The following is a 26,050-nucleotide window of genomic DNA, read 5'->3' as shown; positions in this document are numbered from 1 at the left end:
AAGTCGTAAACCTATGGAGAGTAAAGGATCAGTATGAACTCTGAAATGTCACCTGGAAACCTGAGATCACTCCAACAGTATCTATAGGAACCCAACCTCAGGGTCATGGCAATCCCTTACCTAAGTCCAGACAACATACACTTGCTTATGAAAAAATTCAAAGAATGAATCGCCTGCATTTGTGATCAAGGACACTAACCTAAGTCAAACAAATCAGACTGGGGAAGAAAATAGTGGAAGAAAATGAAACCCAAGTTCCTTCACAATCTACTCCGTGCCTAGTGCCTACAAAATACACCTAACAGACTAGAACCACCCTAGAAATATGAAATATAACTTCTAAATAAGTATTCTTTTCAAAAGGTTTTTATGTTTTTTGCCTGTATGTTTGTATGTGCACTACTTGTACAGAGAGGCCTGTGGAGGCCAGAAGAGGACATCAGATCTTCTGGAACTAGTGGTGCACATGGTTGTGAACTGCCTTGTAGGTGCTGGGAACCAAATCAATGTTCTCTGTAATAACAGCAAGTCATCTTAATTGCTCTGCAGCTCCAAAAATTCTTTTAAGTATTCTTAAAATAGGATAGAGTACATACAGTTCAGTGGTAGAAAATACAAGAGGACTTGAATGAGCCTTAGTAACCCCTGCCCTACCCCACAACAACAACAACAAAATCTTAAACAAAAAGAGCCTGACAACGAAAATGCAATGCATCTAAACTTTTTTGGAGATAAGGCAGTGAGTAAAGAAATGTTGAGCTTCAGATGTTTAAAAAGAGAAGTTTAAAAGAAGGTTTAGAATTAATGTTTAAACTCCTTTAAGCAGCCAACAAAATAGAAAATTAACATGGAAGGGAACAAATCTGTTTTATTTAAAAAAGATGATATTGAAGAAAATCACTAATGCCAAATGAATATTTTCAAGTATGTAGGTTCCTTGAATAATAAAATGTGGGATGTGGCTCAGTGGTATGATACTTGCCTACTATGCACAAGGCCCTGGGTTGAATGCCTGAAAAAAAAAAAAAAAAAAGCTGGGGCTGGGAAAGGAGGTAGGAAAGGAAGAAAGGGGAGTGTGAAGGAAGGAAGGAAAGGAAAGGGAGAAAAGTTCCTGGCAGCCAATCTAGTGGTGGTGTTGGGGACATCTCTAGGATGTGCCAGAGGATGGGAGAAGCTCCAGAGTCTATGGGGGTGACCTTAGCTGAGACTCCTAGCAGTAGAATATGGAACCTGAAGTGGCCACTTCCTGTAGCCAGGCAGGACCCCCAGTAGAGGGATAAGGACACCAACCCACCCATAGAACTTTTGACCCAAAATTTGTTCTGTCTACAAAAAAAATGCAGTGACAAAGATGGAGCAGAGATTGAGGGTGTGGCCAACCAATAACCAGCCCAACTTGAGACCTATCCCATGGGCAAGCACCAATTCCTGACATTATTAATGATACTCTGTGATGCTTGCTGATAGAAACAGAGCATAACTGTCTGGTGAGACGATCTACCCAGTGGCTGACCAAAACAGATGCAGAGGACCACACAGCCAAACAGTGGATGGAGCTCAGGGGTCTTAGGGAAGAGTTGGGGGAAGGACTGCAGGCCAAGAAGGAAACAGAAACTCCACAGGAAGACCAACAGAGTCAACTAACCTACACCTTTGGGGCTCTCAAAGACTGAACCACCAACCAAAGAGTATAGACGGGCTGGATCTAGGACCCCGCACATATGTAGCAGATATGCAGTTTGGTCTTCATATGGGTCCCCCGATAACTGGTGTGGGGGCTATCCCTGAAGCTGTTGCCTGTCTATGGATCCCATTCACCTACTGGGCTGCTGAGCCTGGCCTCAGTTGGAGAGGATACACCAGTTTGAAATTTCAAACACCTGAAATGAAGCAGGATACAGGTCGATGGCAGTCCAAGGGTTGGCTGCTGGCCTTCTCTTGCAGTGGGTCTCAGTGAGTTAATAAACCTGGGCTGTGGATATACCTATACCCCAAATGATGCATTCAATTTTCTGTGATTGTTTTATATGCATCTTATATCCTGTTGCAGTGTCCCTTTAATGGCACAATCACGTACCTTCAAAGGTTGTGCTTGATTTGACCCTTTCCACCCATGTGAAGGATATTATAAAGGACCCCACTACCTGCAAACTGGTATCTGAAACTATTTCATGATTAGTTGTTTTTCTTCCTTAAAACTCTGCCCTCCTCAAATTAAGTTTTTAGAGATGAGAATTTACTGAACTATATATAATTCCACTGAGGAGCAAATTTCAGTGAGATTATAAACATGGGTGAAGCCATAACAAATGAGAGAGCTAAAGAAGTATCCCTAATAAGCACTGAGAATTAATGATGAGGCTCAGTGAACAAAGGCAGAAGCTCCAGTGGGAGCTGTGGGACTAAGGTGAGGAGGTTTCAAGGTTGATGAGCTAATCAGTGCCATCCAGTGGTGGGAAGGAAACATCCTATAATGGAAAGGCCATGATCTGTTCCCCACTCTGGGGAACAAGGAGAAGTGTCACCTGCAGCTAGATACAGGATGAGACATCTACATCTGCCATGGCTCAGAGGGCAACAAAACTGGTGAGCTGGTTGACAAAAAGGGCATTCAACAGACAGGGCAAGCCACAACAAATGTTCTTTCAACAGAGCACAGGAGGCTAGTGCTGAGTGAGTGGTTGAAAGAACAAATGAGTGGAAAAAAATGGATGGATCAAATGAGTTGAAAGACAGCACTCTAAAGTCGGGGAGGTGGATGAAAGTCCCCCACAAACACCAGACAGGGGCATTTAGGGTTAGTTCTTCAAGAGGGGAGAGGTGCAGGAATATGGGAAGGAGGAAGAACCATACAGTAAGGTTTTTTTCTGGAAGCTCACTGGATATTCTATGAAGGATGATTTGGATATTGAAAATAATAATGACAATAATAATGACGACACTGATGATGATGACAGATGAAATTATGCATCTGCAAAGCAGGTTCTTGAAACACCACCGGGTCGGAAGAGATGAAGAGAAAGGCCAGAATCGGAACAGGAACAGAAGTTCAAAGGAGTGGAACATGGTCCAGAAGGGCTTAAGAAGACAACTGTGCGACTTAAACTGTGACAGGGATGCAGCCATGAACAAAATTCCCATTAGCGGAAGAATAAATACATTTGTGTGGCATTGTGACTCAGTTGGTAGAATGCTTACCTAACATGCATTGGGTTCAGTCCCCAGCACTGCATAGAACTGGTTATGTTGATGTATGCAGTAATCCCAACACTTTGAAGGTGAAGGCAAGAGGATCAGCAAGTTCAAGGTCATCCTCAACTACATTTTGGGTTTGAGGCCAACTGGAATATAGGGCCTCGTTTTCATTTGTCTCAAAAAAAACAAAACAAAACAAACAAAAAAAACCAACAACAACCACCACAAAAACAAATGAATGGAGAAAGGTTAGATAAATGGATTCCTATACAGCCTTATAAAATAAAAGTCTGCCATTTGCAATGATATAAATGAAGACAAGACACTGTATTTAGTGAAATAAATACTATGACAAATACTATGTGAGCTCATCTATAGGTATAATAGGTATCTTTCTAAAGTCAAATTTCATAGACACAAAGCAGACAGACAAATGGATATTTTACAATTAAAAATTATGCTGGGAAATAATGATCAAAATACAGTGTGATCATGTCCCCTAAAGCAACGTGGCTATTTATTATCAGGAGCTTACAAATCTTGGGGTGCATGAGAAGTCAGTGAGGGGAGCTTATCAGTGTGGGGTAGTGATGTGATATGGATCCACTGTGTGTGCATGGGGGGATGAGGAAGGACAGGTCCAGGTTTACTATGGGGGGGGGGTGACAGGACAAGTCAGAAGTAATCTGTCTTATTAAATACTTTGTTTAGTATATTAAAGATGATTTTGATTTCTCCTTTTCAAAAATACAGTTAGGTCACTGCAATGAATATTTGTAAGTGAAGGTGTGTGCACAGAAGCAGTATACTGTGGGACACACTGTGACATTTTCATCCTTCTATGATGAGATAGTTTTCTATGCTTTGTTTTTGTTTGTGTGGAGTTTTTTATTTTGGGAGGTAGAATTGGAAGAGCAAAAGGCAGATATTCTGGGATGGGGAGATGGGTGGGACTGGAGAGCTTGATGTGAAACTCACAAGAATCAATTAAAAGTCAAATGTTTGTGCGTGCGTGCGTGCGTGCGTGCATGCGTGTATGTGTGTAATTAAGTCTTTCATAAATACAACAAGAAGATGGATGAGTAGGTGGCACTTTGTAGGCACACAGCACTTGCTGCCTGGGACCCAGCAGTCACAGAGGCCTGGGAGTCGCTCACGGGGCCTGCTTTAAGAAGAACTTTAAAGAGCACAGGGATATTCTTACCTAAGGAGTCACACTCAGTGTCGCACAAGGCTAAAATGACACGTTAATCAATTAGTTTCATTTCCTTGGGTATATCATGAACTGTGAATGGCTCTGAGTGACCTATTTTTCCTTCAGAGCAAGGGGGTTTTACTTGCTTGACACCATGGCGATAAGAGCATCAGCACATGGCACATAGTACAGTAAGCAGGTGTGCTGTGGATCAAATCGCTTTACTCTAGTCACTGCAGCCACAACTGAATAATTTCAAGACATTCAAGAAATAATTTTTTAAACTCAAAATGCTGAGTGGTTAAAAAGCCTACTGCTTATTCTGAGCTGTATTATTTTTCTCTGTGATTCAGACAAAGACTGGAAAAGAGATCAAAAACCTTAATATTAGTTTCATTTTGCTTCTCAATAATATAAAGTGAACCAACTTGATTTCTGCTTATTACTTCACAAAAACTTGAGAAAAGTCAAACATTGCTTCTTTCATATGCGATTCTTAATGGCATCACATATTTTAATGATAAAGTTCTTCATATGTACATATAGTCACATTACTATTTTATTGAATAAAAATGAAGTGCCTCCTCCCCCTTACACAGATCTTGTAATTATGAACATGAAAATTTTCTGGAAATAAACTAGACATTTGACCTCAAAGCCTCAAGTCACAACATTTATCAGCAGGATGATTAATCTTTACGAAAGGCAGGAAAACAAGACAGAGCCACCCACTCTGACATTTTCATTTATTTAAAAAAAAAAAAACCAAGCTAGTTTATGAACTGGAAGCATCATTTTTAAAAAGTAGATCATGCACTGAGAGTAAACTCTGATGGTATGATTAACAAGATGATTATCTTTCTTCTTGTCCTCACTGAGGAAAGTGTGCAGCATTACATGGTGGCTCGGTTCTACCTAGAAATCTGATAAACTTGGCTCAGGAACTAGCCATCCTTTAGCAACAAGGAACTTCATTTTTCCCCCCTTTTCTGCTTATGTGAAAAACTATAAACAAGACAGCGAACACTATAAAGCACAAAGCTGGCTCCACTGATCTGCATGTTCATGCACATGTTTGCCTACATCCAGCAGGCGGAGCGCAAAGCAAGCAAAAGTTCTAGTTAAGTCAGGAAGGAAAGAAGGGCCAGCAGCCAGAGAACAGGATGTGCTTAAGCAGACTAGCAAAGGCAGGGCTGCAGTCATGAAGAGAAGACAAGAAGAGGTTGGATCGGCAGGAAGTGATCCCTTGCATTTAGGATCAGGGTTGCTCTTAGCAGTGCCCCAAGGCTTAATCCATCAGGAGTCAAATGGGGAAGATGCTTAAAGATTTTTCTCCTGAGTGTCTTGCCTGACTTTTGAACAGACCTTTTGAACAGGGTTAAGTAAGCCAGTGCAACCATGAGAAAGCTTTGCTCCTGCGAAAAGCAGTGTTACATTTAAAGTGAGGAAGGAAATCATTCTCAGATAGGAAGGGTGAAAAGAGTGGGTGTGGGGCCTGGGGAACTAGAGCACAGGGAGCCAACAGGTGCTGAGACAATAATGTGGCAACGCTCTAGACTTGCGCATACTGACTACAAAGCACTTACCTGTGTTATTTTTTCTATTCCCTGGAAGTTGTGCTTTTCAAAATGTTCTGCTATGTTTAGAAAGGTGTGACGTTCTAAATAGCAGCAATTACTCAGGACTATCAAAAGCCTCTGCTCCTATAATTCAAACAGACCATAACAAATTTAGACAGTACTGGTGAATTTGAGAGATAACCCTAATCTTGTATTAGGTTTACTGACAGGCTTCTGCCCTTTAACATCAATATCCAATGCCTTGACTTTCTTGGCTGTTTACTTCCTAAAATCAGCACACAGAGAAGCATAATATAACTCCAGTAATTGTTACTACATTTACACTGAAGACTTAAACAGGGATTTGGGATAGAAGCTCAACAGTGATTTTTTTCTCTGAAATGCTCTAGGCTCTGGGGTCTATATCCAATATCCTCCAAAGAAAAGAATCAAATGGTTCATTTAACATTTTATTTACACAAAGGCCACACAAGTTGCTATTATGAAAAACTACATAAAGTGTAGGAACTATTAGAAAATGGTTTATGAACCTTCCACAACTTGAGAGAACATTTTAACGCCGTACTGTCTATCTCAAGGGCTCCCTGTTCCTTCCTTGACCCAGGATCCTGAGGCCAAGTCCCATCCCATATCCCAGCTGCCCTACAAGATGGGGGAGGGGAAGAAAGCCTCCTGCTGTTACAGACTTCAGGCTCTGTCTACCTAAACAATTCCTTACAAAATTATTAGACTGTAATTGCAGTCTAGTGAATACAGTGGCTTTTTACAGTTCAGAAGAACTCTATCTGTAAATAAAGTTCCAAGAATGGCCCCTGCTCTGCTGCTGCTGTGGCTCACTTCAGGGCAGCCTGGCCTGTGCTCCTACAGGTGGGAGGCATTCTCTGGAATGGTGACTCATCCAGGCCTTCAGTGAAGATCCCTGACTAAAACTAAGGCAAAACCACTTTCCAGGAACAGTTCTCACCCACACTTAGTTACTCTCTCTGTGTAGAATCAGAGTAACTTACAGTTAAGTGCTCCAGCGAAGAAAATGCAGAAAAGTAGAGGTCCCTGCTCTTGAAGTATGGGGACTAAAGGATGAACTAGAGTCTCTAAAGTCAACAACCAAGCAAATCTATCTTTTGGTAATTAATTATCCATCTTCTCACTTCTTCATTACAATTTCCTATCATCATTTCTAGCACAATGCAACCGTTTTACTGTTAGTTTTGGTCATCAACAGACATACATAAAAGCCTAGAGTACCATTAAATACCCCCCCCCCCCCAAAAAAAAAACCCCAAAAGGCTGCTGCTGGTGGCCCTGAAATAACTTTTAGATAGGAAATGGAATATAAAAAAGGCCAGAGGAAGTCATACTCTATAAGACATTATTTTTCCAAAGTGAATGCATGGCAGAACAACAGAGAAAATAAGCTAGTTGGGCGTGGTGAGGCTGTCCTCCCTTCTGCTACCTTCTGTTGTATCATAACACCTTCTTGTAGTGCATGGAATGAATGACTTTGCAGCAGCCACTCCAAAATGCTGAACCCCTCAAAGGTCTCAAGTGGCTTCGAGCCCATCTTTTACCAGTTTTCCATTTAGGATTAAAACTTCCATTCTAGTTGATTGAGTGTGCAAGCCAGTCCTACCGGTTTCCAAGCTGTCTTGACTTGGTTTCTCCATATTTATAGAACCTCTTGGTACTTCAGTAATCTAAAGACTAACTCTCAACAAGTACATTTTGTCTGTATATGTTATATGAAACATCACATGAAATGAAAGTGGGAAGAAAACAGAATAACAACAATCTAATTCTTAAGCTTAGAAGTTTGTTTGTACCTGGTATAGAGACATACAATTGACCATAATAGTCCCTGTATGTGAAGGAATGAACCTTACGTAGTACTTCTCTGTACTCCTAGTCACTACCAGTAATGAACACTCTTGCCCTTAAAGCCCCTGAATAAGTCTTCTGACTCAAAATCTGGATCTTTTTCTTGCCAAATCAGTGAAGAATGCTATTCATTGTTATCCATTTCCTTTTGGATAGTACAACTCTGAGAAGATCTGGGTCCTCGCAGAAGACCAGTCAGATCTGATGAGATCCCTCCACTAGAACATAGACAGAGATTTTGGAAACCAATGAACACATCTTGGGAAGTGAGTGGACAGGTAAAATGCTGTGAGGAGCAAAAGTAAAAAGCCTGCTGACAACCTGGCACACCTCCATAGCACCATGAAGATGGGTCATATGGAAACACCATGCTCTCCTCTCTAACCCTAGAGAAAGATGGGAGGCTTAGAGTAGCACTCCAAGTCAGGGTGCAGATAAATCAGCTGGGATATGGCTGATGGGCTTCACAGTGTTTGCTGGGAGTTGGGAAGGGAACAAAGATCAGAAAGGTCACTGTGCATCAATAAGGCTCCTTCTGAAAGACCAAGAAAACAAAAACAGTTGGGACAGGTGGCTGGTATGGTCTGAGTTTCAAAGGCTCCTTCCTTCAGCTCCATCTCTCCTACTCCACTTTCCTCCTAGATTCACATGGAACAGCTGGCTTCACTTGTACTTTCTGCTTGTTTTGTTTTGTTTTTGTTTAATACAAGCTAGAGTTATCTGGGAAGAGGAACCTCAACTGAGAAAATGCCTCTATCAGATCGCTTATAGGAATTTGGTTTTGGCTTTGTCACATAACGTATGTTCAAATAAAAGAGGGGCCCTGTGGGAAAAAAGCAGAGAAAAGTAAGTTTGTCAGGCTGAAGAGGCAAATGACAAGGAAGGAAATGCCATGCCTTCTGCTTCCTCCCCCAGGTCTATCCAGGCAAATCTGCAGCACTAGAAAACAACCAAGGCACTTTTTAACACTCAAGATGCAGGTGGTGTATTGGGTCTGTTTATGTAACTCCAGCTAAAGTTTTTTTCAGTGTTAAATACACAGAAATCTTTATACATCCTAATATAGTCCAAGTGCAGTGCCCACAGTGGCCATCTTAACATGGATGATGCTTCTGGCTCTAGTGACTTAGGCTGATTACCACAGCCAGTCCTTCTAACATAACGCACTTTACACTCTGTGCTTGCCATTTTACTTACTGAAGTCAAACTGAAGTCTTCATGGATGCTTCCAAACAAATCAGGAGAAGAAACATCAACAGAAAGACTAAATGCAGAAGAGGCAAGAGAACAGTCACAATTAAAACTGACTCAAAACTAAAATGACTTCAAATGTTTCGATGAAAATGGCTGTACAACTTTCTGTAGAGTTTCTTTGTATTTAATTATTAATATCATAAGGAAGCACTAAAGACTACCTTTTATTCTAAGCCATATAAAACTTGTTTGGGGGCATTCTCAATAGTCAACTGACTGCATTGTGTTTAAAAATAAATTACTAAATGCCAAAATATCAAATAATACTCATATAATTAAAATGTTTTTGCCTATCAGAATTTCCAGGGGAAGATTTGAAACCCACTTTCAGACTTACCTACTTATAGGTGAGCTAAGGAATTAGTTGATAACTCAAAAGCAATCAAAAACATAACAAGATCAAAGAGAAGAGCAGACTCATTAATTAATTTACTGATTTAATAGAATCGTAAGTAACACTTTAACATAATTTTTTGTTAACTTGACTGACTTGAATTTGTATGTAAGTCTAACATGATGAAATAGCAAATAATACATTAAAATAGAAATAAATAGAAATAAAATAAAGATACCAATCTGGAAAAAAGTTGAAATATAAACAAATGGTAATTAAAATAGCACTAACTAATATAAAGTATATTTGAATAAACACAGCAGAAGATAAAGTTCAGAAATGTTGCAATACACCTTAGAATCTATTAATGTAACAGGAATTTTAACAAAATAACAAGAAAAGATTGATTTAACCAATGAGATCAAGGCTGTGAACAGTAACACAGTATTCTGTTGGGATAATGAGTCTCATACAAAAAAGTCAAGTCAAAGAAGACCTGGAAAAGGGGAACATGATTAAGTAGGTGAGGGCTACAGGAGAGAAGCCCACAGGGCCAAGAGAATAAATGGAGATAAGCAATATTGGGTGGGGGTAGGGAGCTCTAGAAAGTACCAGAGACCCAGGAAGTGAGAGACTCTAAGGACTCACTGGGAGTGACCTTAGCCAAAATGACCAATACTGGGAAGAGGGAACTCAAAGAATCCACCTCCAGTAGACAGACAGGACCTCAAGCAGAAAGACAGGGTTACTAACCCACAGACAAAATTTCTGACCCAGAACTATTCCTGTCTAAAAGAACTGCAGGGACAAAAATGGAGAACAGACTGAAGGAAAGGCAGTCCAGTGACCCGCCCAACTTGGGATCCATCTCATGGGAGGGCACCAAGGCCTGACACTATTACTGATGCTCTGATGTGCTTACAGACAGGAGCCTGGCATGGCAATCCTCTGAGAATCCTACCAGTGGCTGACTGAGACAGAAGCAGATATTTACACCCAACCAATGGTCTGAAGTCAGGAACCCCTATGGTTGAATTAGGGGAAGGATTGAAGAAGCTGAATAGGAGGGCAACCCCACAGGAAGACCAGCAGTTTTAACTAACCTAGACCCCTGGGAGCTCCCAGAGACTGAGCTGCCAATCAGGAGCATACATGGGCTAGGTTAAGGGCCTTGGCACAAATATAGCAGAAGTCTGCCTGGTCAGGCCTCAGTGAGAGATGTGCTTAAACCTCCAGAGACCTGAGGTCCCAAAGAAGGGGTAGGCCGGGGGTGCGGGGAAAAACATTCTCTCAGAGGCAGGGGGGAGGAGGAATGGGATGAGGAACTGTGGGAGGGAGGACTGAGTGGGGGGCAATGACTGGAAAGTAAATATAATAATAATAATAATAATAATAATAATAATAATAATAATAATAATAATAAAAATAAACCTATAAACATTAAAAATGTCGATTTGGGGAGGTAAGTGTGTGTTCAGTGCTTGTACCTAATTATGAGGAGCGGAGTCAAATCTCCAGCTCCATGATTGGGTACAAATCATGTAAACACCAGGTAGGGAGGTGTGATACCTCCCCTGGAGTCTTTTAAGTACATGGCTAGTGGAAATGAGCTGGCTCAACAAGCTGAGTCAGTGAGCTCTGGGTTCAAGTGAAAGACCCTGCCTCAATATGGCAGAGGCATAGCTGAGAAAAACAGCCATCATCTACTTCTGTTCCCAAAGTGCCTACAGGCTCACAAACACACACATACATGTATGTAAGCACACTGGGCATGAGAACAGATATACAAATTTAAAAAACGTATTTGGTCACTGGAGGTGACAGTTTTATATACTGAAGAGCAAAAGTTAATATCAGAAAACAGAAAAATTCTCAAATCGCCAACTAGTTTCACACATTTTACTCTGATACTGTGTTAAAGCAGAAATCTTAGGTGCACAGGAGTTTTACATGTCAAGTGTCATCCAGTAAGACAGCACACAGAAGATTCACAGACCAAGTGTCCACCAGACAATGGCATGTCAGAAAAATGAGCACAACAACACTATGTGTTGCTGCTCATGCAACAGTGTTGGGAGAGAACTACAAGTGTCTATCAAGAGTCAGGAGGACTCAGAAGACTGGGAACTGCAGAGAGGGGGAAGCCAAGCATATAATAAGTTCATGCCAACCTAGGCTTCCTGTGAGACCCTACCTCAGTATGGAATGTATGCTTACATTTTATTACTCTTAAATGCATCAATGAGATTAATTTCATTTTTACTTACTGAGTAGTATCTATGTCTGCATCAGGCTTGGTGCTCAGTTGTTCTAGGCAGTATATAAAAACCTGGATTAAAAACAGCAAGTTTCAGTGATGTAAATTTTCAGATAACAATCTATTTAAATATTAAAACAATTTTATATAAATTAGAACAGAACTGTCAGGGGGAGAGGTGTGTCTAATAAGAATGTGTGTACATGTGCATGTGTGCAGGTGAGTATACATGCTATGTGGTAGAAATATATACTCCATCAACATCTAACTACAGAAGTGACAAAATATTAACAGCACCTTGCCTGAATCATTACTATATTCATGAATATATTTTAGGAGAAAGACATTTTTTTCTTTTATTTACTCACACAAATGCTTAACTCCACTTGCGTACCTACAAAGCACTGGTTCCAGTCCAACTACTTTACAACTCTAGATCAATTATACGCAACAGATTTTCATTTAATTTACTCTGCAGTCTGAAGGAACTGAGTGCACAGTACCATGAGGACACAGACAAGAGAACACAGGAGAAATGACACACACAAGTACTGCTAAAACAACAACAGAACTAACCCTACATTAAGTTTAACTTGTAGCCCATCTTACTCTAAACTCCTACGTATAAAGAGAAGACTGTGAAAGATTGAGTATTTAGTAGTGATGTAAACATTAACAAGGTAAGTGACAAATCAATGCATGGCTTTGGAGCCTGCACCACTGTTTGCACTTACCTGCATGATATTGATGCATAATTGGCAAACCTCCTCTTGTGTTTTAGGCTGTTGAAAGACCTATGAAGAAGGATTCAGATTAAAAAAAATGTTTTGATTTTGCTGAGAAGACAAAATGTTTTACTTGACAAGTTAAATATAAAAGCTAAAACACAGAAAACGGCACTGGCATCGTTACTCTGAAGGGCTAGCCTCAGGTGGCTGTCTACCTATGGTGGTTCTGATCCCCAGCTGGCTGACAATATCCAAGTCAGGAATTCAATCAGTTCACAAGGACCATGGTCTGCTTGTAGCTGCTGGACCCACATTTTAACTGTTCAGCCTGCTCTGGAACCTGAACTCAAAATGTCTATGTAGGTAATTAAAAGAATGCAGTTAGTAAGAGAGAACACCAATGACTCTATTGCTATTCCCAGGCTGGGATTTCTTAAGATCTCATAAAGCAGGTGGAAGGAAATAGAAACTCACACTGGCTTCTCCGGGTTTGCAATCAACAACACCCTTCAATGACTGCAGGGAGTGAACAATGCTCTGTTCAAACTGACATGGCTGAAAAAAAAAATAAAACAATATCTTCAAACACATACAGCACTGGCTAAAAATAGATGTATTTTATGGAGCTGAATAGCCCAAAAGGACAAGTTCCCAGATGGACAGAAACGAACAAAGACACAATGTGACCAGAAGTCTATGCTCACTGACAAGGAACAAATATAAGGTGTTTGTTCACACTTGAGGACTACATTGCATGTGTATTAGTCATGAACTCAATTTTCTAGGTAGGTCACCTTCTGTACTGTTATAACAATCATCTATAGGAAGGAAATGATCCTTAAAGTCAATTAAGTCATGGTACTTGTTTTCCACATACACTAAATCAAAAAAATAAAACTCACAAATACATCTAAACAAAGACACCTCAAGGCGCTTCTCTAGTGAATGTCCCGGAGAACAGAAGAGACATGAGCATATCACAGGTGGGGATAGGAAACCACAGGAACCTAGGGCCACAAGGAAGGACTGTGAACTGCCAGCATGGTTTCCATGAAGAGAGAAGCAGTCTCTGGGGATCAGGAGGCGGGGAGGGGGTTGGTAAGTGTTGAAGGCATGTATTTACAGAATAATTTTATTCTGTCCCCTTCAGAGGCTCAGAGTACACACACATAGTGGGTTGAAGTGTATAGAGCTGCGATGCAGACTTCTGCTCCAAGTCTCGACCCAACCTTTCCTCTTGAGAAAGTTCTGTGATGAACAGCAACAAGGGCCATCCACATCAAGCTCACCAGGACAGCTTCCTTCTTCACCCACATTTGACTAGAGGATGTCTGTCATGGCTGACTCCAGATACATCACTTCAGTTCTGTGTTCACATGACCCACAGGGTTTACTTCTTTTTAACCCTGTGCATTTTATAAACAAACTAGGACCATGCTTCCCTAATATTCAGTCTAGTCATTTTCCAGGGTTCCTCTACAATAACCAGGCTACGCAGCAGAAGTCTGCTCTATGGGGCAAGCCATAGGAGGCTGTGCATGCTGATTTGGGGCAAGCCATAGGAGGATGTGCATGCTGATTTGTTGAACAGGAAAGAGATTAAGCCAACCTTTGTGCTAGAGGACTGAGTGTTCACCAGTTTTTAATGAAATGAGAACTTTAACTTTCTCAAAGTGAACATATGGCTTTTTTTTTCCTTTGCACAAAACTAATTTGGGACAGATACATACACAGGCATTAAGCTGATGTTTAGCTTCCTACACCTATTTCTTCAGTGCTTAATATTCAAACATCCTCTTTTAGCATACTCTTTAAGCTTGCTATGATTAATAAATAGTTACCTGGACAAGATTTTGAGATATAGTAAGAAATAATTCAAACAAGTAATTAGCAAGGTGGCCTCAGTTACAACAAGCATTAATAGAACAAGTAAAATCCGTTGTCCAAAACCTTGTAGTAGACAGTGTGCTATAGCACACAAAATCACATTTACTTCTAAGCCCACACCATGAAGGCACATCCTGCACCTTCTATATTAAGGGGACTACGGCCAAACAGATCCCTGATCTTCCCTAGGACAGGTTCTGACTCTCAGTGGAATGCAGTACACTAGCCTCTCTGTCAGCAACAGTTACAAGAGTGGTGTGTGCTAGGATAATAAGCCACACAGGAAATGTGAGATATTCCAGGAACCATGTTTGACAGCTTAAGAACATTTAATACAACTTATTTAACACAGCATCTCTTTGTTGGCTAACTTTAACAGTCTCCTTGACACAGTAGAGAGACATCTGAGAGACGAGTCTCAGATCAACAGCTGCCTAGATCGGATCAGTCCGTGGATGTCTGTAGAGAGTTGTCTTGCTAACTGATAGAGGAGGGCACCACCTGTTGTGGGCAGCACCATCCTAGACAAGCTGTTCTGAACTACACAAGAAAGCTAATAGGAATAAAAGTCTGCTTCCAGTCATCAAGAACCTTTTCCATGGTTCCTACTTTACTTCACTGGCTGTGAAGTGAAGTCCTTGACTAAAGGCAATATTCTGTGGAACAGCCTGAGTCCTTTCCCTGACTTCCCTCAATGACAGGCTATGGCCTGGACCTGTAAGCAAAAAAATCCCTTTCTTTCCCTAAGTTACTTTTGGTCAGAGTATTTTAACACAGCAACAAAAATAAAACTAGAGTATTTAAATGACTTCAACATATAATCAATATAAAAATATTTTATAGTCTTCTATATACCTCAGAGTGACAAGCTAAATATTATTTATATATACCTCTATATAGAATAACTGATTTATTAAGAATAATGAACTTTCCCAGGTCATCTCTTACGTGACACTGGAAGTAAGCATGACTTTCTAAGTGTAAAGTACACTTGGATCCATTTACTTGACCTAGAACAAAGCCTTGACCTTCAGAGGACAACCAGCTATAGCTTCCTATGCAGGGATGCCGGGAAAAGAAGATGCTGTGGTCTCTTGCCCCTGGCTTACCAATGGCTTATAACTTGTAGGGCAAGGCCACTCTACTCTAGGCAGAAACTGAAAGTTCTACCCGCTACAATTTATTGTCTCTCCCTTGCAAAGAAGGACATGAAAGAAACTGGCAGTAGTCATATAGGCTGCTGAGCAGCTTTTTCGTGGGGCACGGGGACACCTTCTGGCCAGCAGCCTCTTAAGACAGTAGCTATGGCAGCTCAGAGATTGCTTCTTTCTGACAAAAGTAAGTATAATGGATCCACCAGGAGAACCACAGAGATCTGAGCAGAGTCACAAAGGCTGTGACCCTGGCTGGCTGCATGACAAGCTGTCTGGCCAGTGTGAGGGGAAAAGACAATCCGTGTCCTATGTCCTCTATGTTTCAGTAGTGACTTAGTCCCCATCAGACTGTTAGGAGTACCCCTCAAATAGGCAAAAAAGCGTGAAAAATTGTAAGACACATTTTCAAAGGTACTTGAAATTCTAAACCCACTCAGAAAGAGGATGTTTCTAGACTAAACATATCAGCTTGTACTTCTTGTCTTGGTGGGTTTTAGCTTTGGGGACAAAAATATCATTCTTCTGTCTTGACTTTCTGAAGACCTGAAGTTCCTAGGTGGTGTGCAAACAAGCACAATCTAACTAAAAAGTAACGCAAACTGAAATAGTGCTACAGGCCGCCTGACTCTAAACTAAGCCACAGCATCCACTCCTTTAGATGCTTGTGATCAGCAGTAAGTAAAACTGACTCCGGGAAAGGATATTTTACAATTACTTTATAATTTCTAGAAACAAGAATATAATGTATAGCAAATATGGACCTTATTAACATAGAAACATTTGTTCTATATAATAAACACTAGTGACCAATAAAAAAATTCCAACTTACTAGGGAAGTCAGTCCTTCATTATCAACAATCCAATCTTCTTTTTCAGCTAATCTCTTTATTTCTGCATGGAAAACAAGGACACAAATACTTTCTATTATAATTATCTCACTGAACTTCGACATAGACAAAAACATCTATGGGTTTGTAGCTTTTAATGATTTTACATATGTTTGTGAAAGAGATAAAACTCAATATTGGTAGATTTGGGGATTTAGTTATATTTTTTTCACATTTTCTAACAAAATGTTCATGTAATACATTACTAGGAGAAAAGCCACCTCACAATTGTGATTACTCACACAGTATTCTTCACAACAGTGCTAGACATGTGCAAAATGAACCCTCCAGGATTTCTGCTCTGAGCTTGGTGTAGCTTAGGGTCTGTGTTGAGTCCTCCCTCTCATTCTGGGATGGTGGCTGTCTCTCACTTGGAGTGCCAGCCTAAACTTTCAGCAGGGCAGGCTTGCTTAGGTACAGGAGGGAGAAATGTTTCGCTTCTTGCCTGCATTCCATTCTCTTTCCTTTGATACATGTTTTAACTTCTAATTCTACAGTGCAAGGCCCTCCCCACTTAGAATCCTGGTGGCAGATGATGCTGGCCTATGCTGTTTATAACAATGTTCTTGTTTTTTTAAAAAAAACATGTAATGCTTTAAAGGTCACTTATAAAAAGTAACTTCTGGAGGATGTGGTGGTTTGAAAGAAAATGGCCCCCATAGGCTCATAGGGAGTGGCACTATTAGAAGGTGTGGCCTTGTTGGAATAGGTGTGGTTCTGTTGGAGGAAGTGGGTTACTGGGTACCTGCTTTGAGGTCTCATAAGCTCAGGTTAAGCCTAGCAGCTCAGTTCACCTCCTGCTGACTACAGATCAAGATGTAGAACTCTCACCTCCTTCCCCAGCACCATGTCTACCTGCACGATGCCATGCTTCCCACCATGATGATAATGGACTAAACTCTGAAACTGTAAGCCGGGCCCCAATTAAATGTTTTCCTTTAAAAGAGGTGCTGAGGTCACAGTGTTCCTTCATAGCAATATCACCTTAACTAAGACAGTGGCTCTATACAGATAATTCTGGAAATATAAAGAAAAGCATGTATAATTTCTATTACCCACAGAAACACTGCTAATGATATTTTGATTTCATGTGAATTTTATAATTAAGTTAGAAAATAGCCACATGTTTTATTTTACATAAACTTTTATAGTCAGCATTTTATATTTAAAATATTTAAAATTTATTATATAGGTATTCTTATACTCTTAGTTTCAAGTACATCTACCTTGATTTCTACAATGTCTTAATTCGTAATTAAATTATTTTGAAAAGTTACTTTAAAAAAAGAAAAAAATCTATTCTATAGTTAGCAATGAATAAATAGGTACAAATTTCTCTAACACTAGTTTTGTCTTATTTTCAAGGCTTTGGAAGGAGGAAGGAAGACAGCTCAGGTAACTTGGTCTAATAAAAGTAAGATACCTTCAGCTGTATGCTGCAACGTCACCATTATGCAATGTATACGGAGATCCAAAATTAGGTCCTGGATAATCTGTAACATGTCATTGGGAATCTCCAGGGCAGTCAGTGATTCATATGTCAGCCTGGCAAACAAATAAAACACAGGTGAGCAAATGGGGATCTGAGCAGCCCTGTCTTGCCTGGGCTATCCTGTACTTATGCCTCTTGGAGCTCATGAGTGACAGCATTAGGTTGAAACTGGAGAGCACAGCAGGGACTTACAGAGTCTCTGCAACAGATGAGTGTGCATACAGCATAACACTCTCATCCAGCACTTACACTGGAAATGCTTAAGTGCATCTTGGTTAGATTACAGGACAGAGAGAGAGAAAATAAATTCCTCACTGACATGTTAAGCAGCATATCTTACTCTGGGGTGTTGACTGCTTTAAAAGTCACTAAAGCAAACAAATGTATATAAACCCACTGAGCCCTGTCAACGAGCATGGCTTCCAAGTGTCCATACTTGCCTTATGGTCTGGATAACGTGTGCGAGCCACTGCCCTGAGAGCTCTGCCTGCACCTCCCAGCCGCCATACTGCCTCCCATCCCCTTCTCGGAGGCTGAGTGGGAGCAGGGCGCCCCGGATCAGCTTCACCAGGGAGTGCATTACTTCTTGAATCATTTTCTAGAAAATAAAGAGCAAAACTGCATTATGATCATCACCCTGGTGGAGTTTGTCCTAAATGATAAGAAAGTATTTTGACTGTAAAGTCTTCAATAATGCTGGGAGAGAAAGTGCTCTAAGAAGTTGACCTTCTCATCCCTCAGTTACCTTGAAATCATTTTGTCTCTGCCTCACATTCTTTGATCTTTCCATCTGGCCTGACTTCTCAGCAGTCTAAGAAATTGAAAAATAAAATAAAAAAAAATTAGCTCTCTTTTGAAAATAACTTAGAAAAGTTAAGAAATGTTTTAGCATCCATACATGAAGACATGAGACTTAACCTGATTAAATGAAATGCAAAGACATAACCAGAAAAAAAATAAAAAACAACCTTATTTCAAAAGAAGCTAGCCTTCAAAAAGAAGTTAGCTTTCTTCTTTCTAAGTTCTGGTACAAATCTATGCACACACCCAAAAATCAAGTTGAGATTACAAATTTTGTAGGTGAATTAGTTGTGCCATTTCCCATCAACACTCCACGAAACTGAACCACACAGTGCATCAAGCCCAGGACAGCATTCTTCCCATCACATCTCACTATCTGGCACAGGAACAAAGGGAGAGTAAACTCTGAGCTAAGAGAGAGAGCCCCACAACATCTGTGCCAAAGGAAATTGGCAAATATTTATCATAAGCACAAGCACTATATCTGTCCCTTTATTTTTATTTATAAATTATTGTCTTCTTTGCAGTATATCTTAGGAGTGAATAAACTCTATCATTGTAGAATTATTTATTTCTGTTTACTCATAAAGCCTATGTTTTTCTTTACTTAATGTAGTGTACGGGAGACTGTTTTCATAGTTAAGATAAATGTATTCAACTGAACTTCTCTAGTTTCTTATTAGCAAATGTTCTGACAACCAAATGCTACCATATAGAAATGCCCTAAGAGGACAAGCTTATGACCTTTTCAGATAAAGAAGCAAAACAAAATTAAGCACTGTTGAACAAACTCTAATACTTCATCCATTAACATAATACAAAACATATCTGTTAAGTTTAAAATTTTCAGGTAATGCTAAGTTTAAAAACTCGTCAAAAGACCTTTCAAGTTAAGAGGAAATACACGATAAATAATTACAATATTTCCTTGAAGTCAGTGTGAGAATATAAGTTATGCTTTCTCTATGTGCATAGATAGCACATATGCTAGAGCTATGGAGCTGGTTTGTCCAATGGACATCACTGACATGAATGAGTACAAGAAGGATTAGGCTGCTGTGTTGATTAAGAACCAGTATCAAACATATACATAGCACACACCATTTAACTTACAAGTCTTAAAAGTTCATATTAAGTTGTCATACACATAGCACACACCCTTTAACTTACATGACCTAAAATTTCATATTAAGCTGTGAAGCTTTTATCATTCTTCTTTGTAAAAATATACTTCTACTTTGAAACTTAAAAACTGTATATTAAAAATTTACATCATAATCATTGAAAAAGCTAACTCCTGAGTTTACTGCCTTATGCCAGTCCAAATTCTTTGCACAAGATGAATCATCTCTTTTGTTTTCAACATGCACGAAAAATACTTTTATATACTACTAAATAAAATACCAAAGTGTATTAAGTGTAGTAAGCAGGGAAATGTCAGGATTAGCCTGAATGTTGCAAGAATGCAGGCCATGTGCCCAGGTGAGATACTGTCACAGACTTGCCTTGATCTCTCCCTATGATTCACCAGCAAGACCTGCACACAACCTACATCTGTACAAACTACACCTACTACCTTCTCCTACCTTCACTGACAACATGTCACCCACTCCTATTCTTCCTGTACACACAGACCTATGGTTTTTTCCCCATGATTCTCTCCAAAAGGCAGCTGACTCACTGTGCCTCCAGCCTCACCCCAACCTGACACTCCAGCCTGCTAGGACCTGTGCCGTGCATGCCAGGGCTCTCCTTGGAACCCCTCCTTGGTGACATGTGTGTTGTGTGAACTCCTTTGTCTACTTCTTGTATGCTAAGGCTAAGGTGAGAGGTTATGTTCTGAGTTCCTCTTCCTCCCATCCCATTACTGACCACTTTCATTAGAAGCCTGGCTTTGTTCCTTTGCTACACATTCACAGAATTACAATGAGTTTTTAACTTTGATTTGACCTCTTCAAGAGGGAAAGATAGTGAAGTTTAGCTCAGTCATTGTTTTATTTACATGGTATCTGAGTATTTTAGAATGGATTTATGTATGCACTATGTGTGTGTACATGTATAGCATGTACATATGTGTGTGTGTGTGTGTGTGTATCAGTACCTGGCACACTGTGATTAGGATACTGTTCTGAACATGCTTTCAAAGCATCTCTACCTTCAATCTGTTCTGATCTAAATCTTCCAAAATCCCCTAGATATCAAGTCTTGTTGTGACAGACTGCCCGGCCACCAGGGTAGAGCATACTATGCTAAGCATATGCTTATGCTTATATGCTTATGCAATGCCATGCCATGCCATGCTATTCTAAAAAGCCTGCTGGAGCTCTTTTCTGGAGACCCAATGTCAATAAAATGGAGAGCAGATGGCTCAGACTTTGGTGTGATAACAACAGTTTCTGATGGTTTTGATATTACAGATCTGAGCAATCCTAAGAAAGAATACAGAAGGTTCATAAAGTCTGCCCTATTTAAAAGAAAATCAAACTTTTTAACTTTTAATAACATTTAAATGTGCTTTAAGCTCTGAAACTTTTAAAATGCTGATTCCTAATGTATAAGAATTATTTGATACTTTAAAATGTACTACATTTGATGCACACCTACAGGTGAGACAGTATTATTAACCATTTCGTTAACTAAAGCCTCAGTTCTTTCCTGCATAATCAGACCAAAACCAGTTTGTGGTGAGCCCAACGGCAGATTTCACTGTTCTGATTCGCATGGGCCCAAATAGTTTAAAGAAGGGACTATTGTTTAAACTGTTAGAAACTTGCAAAAATGAGCTCTTAATAAGACAGTTCAACAATTTAGAAAGAAAAGGACATTTAAAGCGAACAGTGTTTAAAGCTCTCTTATATCAATTATCTAAAGTGCCAGACCTCCTTCTAATGTCCACTTAATGAACTTTCTTGTTTCACTCATAGACTGGCTAAGTGGGTAAATTTTCTAACCCTTCTGCTTCTTGCGATTTTTCAGTGCTGGCTTTTAAGCTTTTCAGTAGAATAAATACTCTAAAAACATGCAGAGTTTTTTCTATAACCAAATATTTATGTATTTACTCTAACTATGTAGGATCTATGAAGAAGTATATTCTCTTTTAACTGAGATAGAAAAGATCAAAAGCACTTGTCAACTTTATGACTCTAGAAAGAAATGAAGCAAGTACTCTGCGTTTGGTATTTGCCACCTATAAAAAATGACCCAGCCAGGTGGTGGTGGTATACACCTTTAATCCCAGCACCCAGGCAGGTGGGTCTCTCTGAGTTCAAGGCCAGCCTGGTCTACACAGCACTACACAGAGAAATCCTGTCGACAGACAGACAGACAGACAGACAGACAGAAGGAGGCAGGCAGGCCCAAAATGACCAGAAAAAAACCACTTGGGTGGAAATAATTAACATGGCACTTATAGCCCACTTTCTATGGGACTTGTTTTTCACATGCATTCATCTGCCTTGGTATCCTTTTGTGCCACTGTAGAAGTTCATCAGTTTACTATTTTCCAATGCTACTAAATCTTGTTTACACTTGTATGTGCCAGGCCAATGTCATTTTAAATACAGCAATAATTCTAATGGAGGATATGACAATAGGAATCAAACTCTGTGTCTACTGCATTTTAGACTAGATACTACCACTGGGGTGCATGTTAACTTAAAAACATGGCTACCACCAAGTATCAGTTGTTTCTTCTCAAGATCTACACATGAAGATATGACTATGCCACTTGCCACCAGCCCATAAAGTGATCAAAATTCAAGGTGCATTTCTTTTGGGTGCACATAAATTTTCACACCCTCTTAATTGGGGACAGATGCACGCTGTGATTAAGGTAGTTGGTAAATGTGGGAAACTAAAAGGGAAGTGCTGCTCCTCACACACACAAGACCTACAGGACCAGAAGAGGCCAATGTAGAGTGCAAGAGGTCCAAAGGAACTATAAAAACAACTTACAGCCTCCCCTCCCTGACATACCAGAATCCTGACTGCTGAGTCTGCAGAGACCAGAGGCTCAAGAAATCTGCTAGAGCCTGAGGACTGAGAACTCCACCTTTAACTTACAGCAGCTGTGCCCGAGATTCACCCCATTAGTTCTCTTTCATATGTTCTAGTACACTCTTAATTGTACATGTCTTGAAGGTTTTACTATGGCTTCTACACTGCTCAATTAAATCTTTGGGCTGCTGTTTATTTTTCTACTTAGCTTACTAAGGCATTCATTAGACTCTTCGGCCACATCACACATAATTCACTCTTCCCTGTACTTTACTTCTTTCTTTCATACTTTCCCTCTCATCTTTTTAGTTTTTACTGACTACACCACTATGATCTGTGTACCCAACAGTATACCAACTTTCCCCTCCCAGCTATTTTAGCCACTTTGATTTTTTAAAGTTGATCTAATTGTCAATTCTTATCCTATCAATTCTACTTCTCTCCCACTCCTAATCCTATTAACCAAAATCCAAGTCAACTCCATACCATGCTTAGTTGTTTATCCTCTAGGAGCAATTCATGTCAAAGATGTCACTGTTATTAATTGGCTAATGACTTTTGCACAGTGATAATAGCAAGCAGATGTGGCTGCTTTTCCAGTTAATAATATACTCAAGGAATAATATAGAGTTTACATCAGACACCATGAACTCCTAGACTGAGAAATTATTTTCTAAACTACACACTTAATTCTACTATAACCAAGTCCCACTTGAACATCACAAATACTTCAATAGCTGACAAAATTAAATATACAAAGCAAAATACCACCAGATGCATGAATCCCAATGGAGTAACGAAAGATATAGAAGAAGACAAAATAATATGTCGCCTCCAAAAATTATAATCCTACATAATGTCTTCTAGTGAGACTAAGTTAAATGAAATCCCAGATAGAGAACTCAAAATAATGAATTCAGGAATGTTAAAAACACATATACAAGCAAATGACTGAAAAATAAATACAGAAGGCAAAACATGACACAAAAGAGGAATTCAACAAAGAGAAAATCTACTTAAATGCTGAAAGAGAAACAAAAGTTATTAAGTTCAATTTAAAAAATCTGCAGTCTCAGTAACAGAATAAATCGGGGAAGGAGAGAACAGAGTATCTGGGGTTGAGGGCAAAGTGTAGGAACAATCCAACGAGGACAAAGACAAATAAGAAGAAGGTACTGATGGGTATCTGAATACACTCTGAACAAAACCAACCTTAAAGATAATAGGCACAGAAGGAGGAACGTCTTGTCCCAAAGGCATAGAAAACAACTCCCAGAGTTAGGAAAAGAAATGACACTCTGGACACAGGAGGCATTAGGATATCAGATGAACATGACCAGGAAAGAACCTCAGCACACCAGATCATAATCAAAACACTAAATATATAGAACAACAATAAAAAAAGTCTATTGAAAGCAACAAGAGAGAAACACTAGGTCATATGAGAGATCAGCACAATAGAATAACCATAGACTATTGGTTTGAAACCTTAAAAGCCAAGATGGATTAGATAACAACTGTCTACCCAGATGACAATATATAATAAAGGAACCTTTCATAACTGACACTAAGCTCTAGAGAAGAAACTTGGAAAAAAAGAGTTCATTCACAAGGCCACAGGACAGAATAAGCCACACTACAACTATAGTTAAGCAAGAGAAGAAGGAAAGAAGCAAAATATTACGACACCAACAAGATGGCAAAAATCACATTTTCAATCAAAATTCAAATGCTGGCAGTCTCAATTCCCCATCAAAAGGCACAAGGCAGTATACTCAATCACAAGAAAGGATCATTTATTTGTTGCCTCCAAGAAATGCATCTCCCTTCAAAAGATAGATAGTATCTTCAGATACTATCCACGCAAATGAACCTAGGAAATAAGCAGTTATCAGTCAACTGATACCCCAATTTAGTATTGTTTTTTGGTAATACGTAATGATTTTCTGAATTTTAGTGCTATCTGTAGCATTACCTAAAATAAACAAAAAGCCAAAACTATCAAAATTAAACAAGATAAAATAACTTAAAAGATCTGTATCATGTACAAGGTAACAACTAGTGCTTCTCACACTATCCCATAAATAGAAAAGTACTTTGCCATGTTCTTCTAACCAACCTGATAGTTCCCTGATACTCAAACCAGACAAAGATAAAAGAAAAAAAACAAAAATTGTAGATCCATTTCTCTGATGAACATAAACCGATAATCAACTCAAGGACACATTTAAAAAATTATTTATCATGAATAAGTTGGCTTTACTCCAGAGGTCTAAGATTATTAAATATGTATAAATCAACCAATCCTACAAATTACATAATAGTTTCATGGGCAGAAATCACAAGATCACCCAGATAGACCCAGAAAAGGCTTGACAAAATCCATCATTCCTTTCTGTTAAAAGTCATAAAAATTCCAGTGATATTCTTCGGTAGGAAAACACAATCTTAAAATTCACATGGAAGTAAAAAAAGTTCCCAGAGAGCCAAAGCAATCCTGGGCAAAAGGAATACTGCTGGAGGTATCACCACCCCTGATTTCAAACTATCCTGCAGAGCCATAGCTATAGAAACAATACAATATGGGCACAAAAAACAGACACATAGGCCAATGGAAAATAACAGACGACCCAGACATAAACCTACATACCTATAGCCACTTTATTTTGACAAAATACACACTGGAGAAAGGAAAATTCAATGTCTACACGTAGATGAAACTAGATCTTCATATCTCACATGCACAAAACTCAACACCAAATGGTTCAAGGACCTCAACATAAGGCTCTGAAATTGCCAGAGTATGTAGGAATACACTTCAAGATACAGGCATAGACAAATTCTTTCTGAATATAAATTCCATTTCTCTCAACCTTACCAGAAAGCTTTACTCTGCAGAGATCAGAGACTCATAATTGGCCAAAGTACCAAGAATAAGTGACTGATGCTCAGCCCTAAGTTGGATGCCTGCAGACGAAGACGCAGAAGCAATTACGAGTCAGAGAACAGAAAGAGTGCTGTGAAATGTTGTCTTCTGGACGTGCGTGTCTACTGCCCTCGTGAGCTGTGGTTAATTGGCCAAGACACACACAACATCAAGCCACTGAAATTCAGTCAAGAGGATATGACTCACAAGGCCTCAACCCTAGCCGAGGAGCTATTGGCAGATGTTGGTAGTGAGGAAGAGAAACTAGTTTTCTTTGGTTATATGTCCTTGGAAGGTTGTAACTGACCCTAGTGGATGTGCAACCCCTATGTGCATAGGCACACTCACTGGGCTCTGTGCACCCACAGACATGTGGTAGGAGACAGACAATCAGTGTTACTTGACGAGGCTGGGAGGAGGACTGTTGTGGGTACCCAGAGTGAGTTAGTGGAGGAAAGGGTGTGGATATAACCAAAATACATTGTACAC

The 26,050-nt window shown here is 39.6% G+C and overlaps 1 protein-coding gene across 1 annotated transcript in view; it reads right to left on the bottom strand.

Annotated features, from left to right (window-relative positions):
* Positions 1–26,050, bottom strand: part of Exoc2 (exocyst complex component 2) — a 159,587-nt gene that overhangs the window by 39,834 nt on the left and 93,703 nt on the right. The window contains exons 14-22 of the mRNA XM_034510216.2: positions 18,584–18,649; positions 18,279–18,436; positions 17,770–17,891; positions 16,289–16,350; positions 12,893–12,973; positions 12,425–12,484; positions 11,701–11,762; positions 9,043–9,109; positions 5,977–6,093 (exon numbers count right to left, since the gene is read on the bottom strand). Coding sequence (XP_034366107.1) covers positions 5,977–6,093; positions 9,043–9,109; positions 11,701–11,762; positions 12,425–12,484; positions 12,893–12,973; positions 16,289–16,350; positions 17,770–17,891; positions 18,279–18,436; positions 18,584–18,649 — 795 coding nt within the window. The remainder of the gene's footprint in view (positions 1–5,976; positions 6,094–9,042; positions 9,110–11,700; positions 11,763–12,424; positions 12,485–12,892; positions 12,974–16,288; positions 16,351–17,769; positions 17,892–18,278; positions 18,437–18,583; positions 18,650–26,050) is intronic.

This window comes from Arvicanthis niloticus, chromosome 8 (assembly GCF_011762505.2).
Source record: "Arvicanthis niloticus isolate mArvNil1 chromosome 8, mArvNil1.pat.X, whole genome shotgun sequence".
Taxonomy (NCBI): domain Eukaryota; kingdom Metazoa; phylum Chordata; class Mammalia; order Rodentia; family Muridae; genus Arvicanthis; species Arvicanthis niloticus.
The sequence above is the reverse complement of the archived record's forward strand: the minus strand, read 5'-3'. Positions and strand labels throughout refer to the sequence as shown.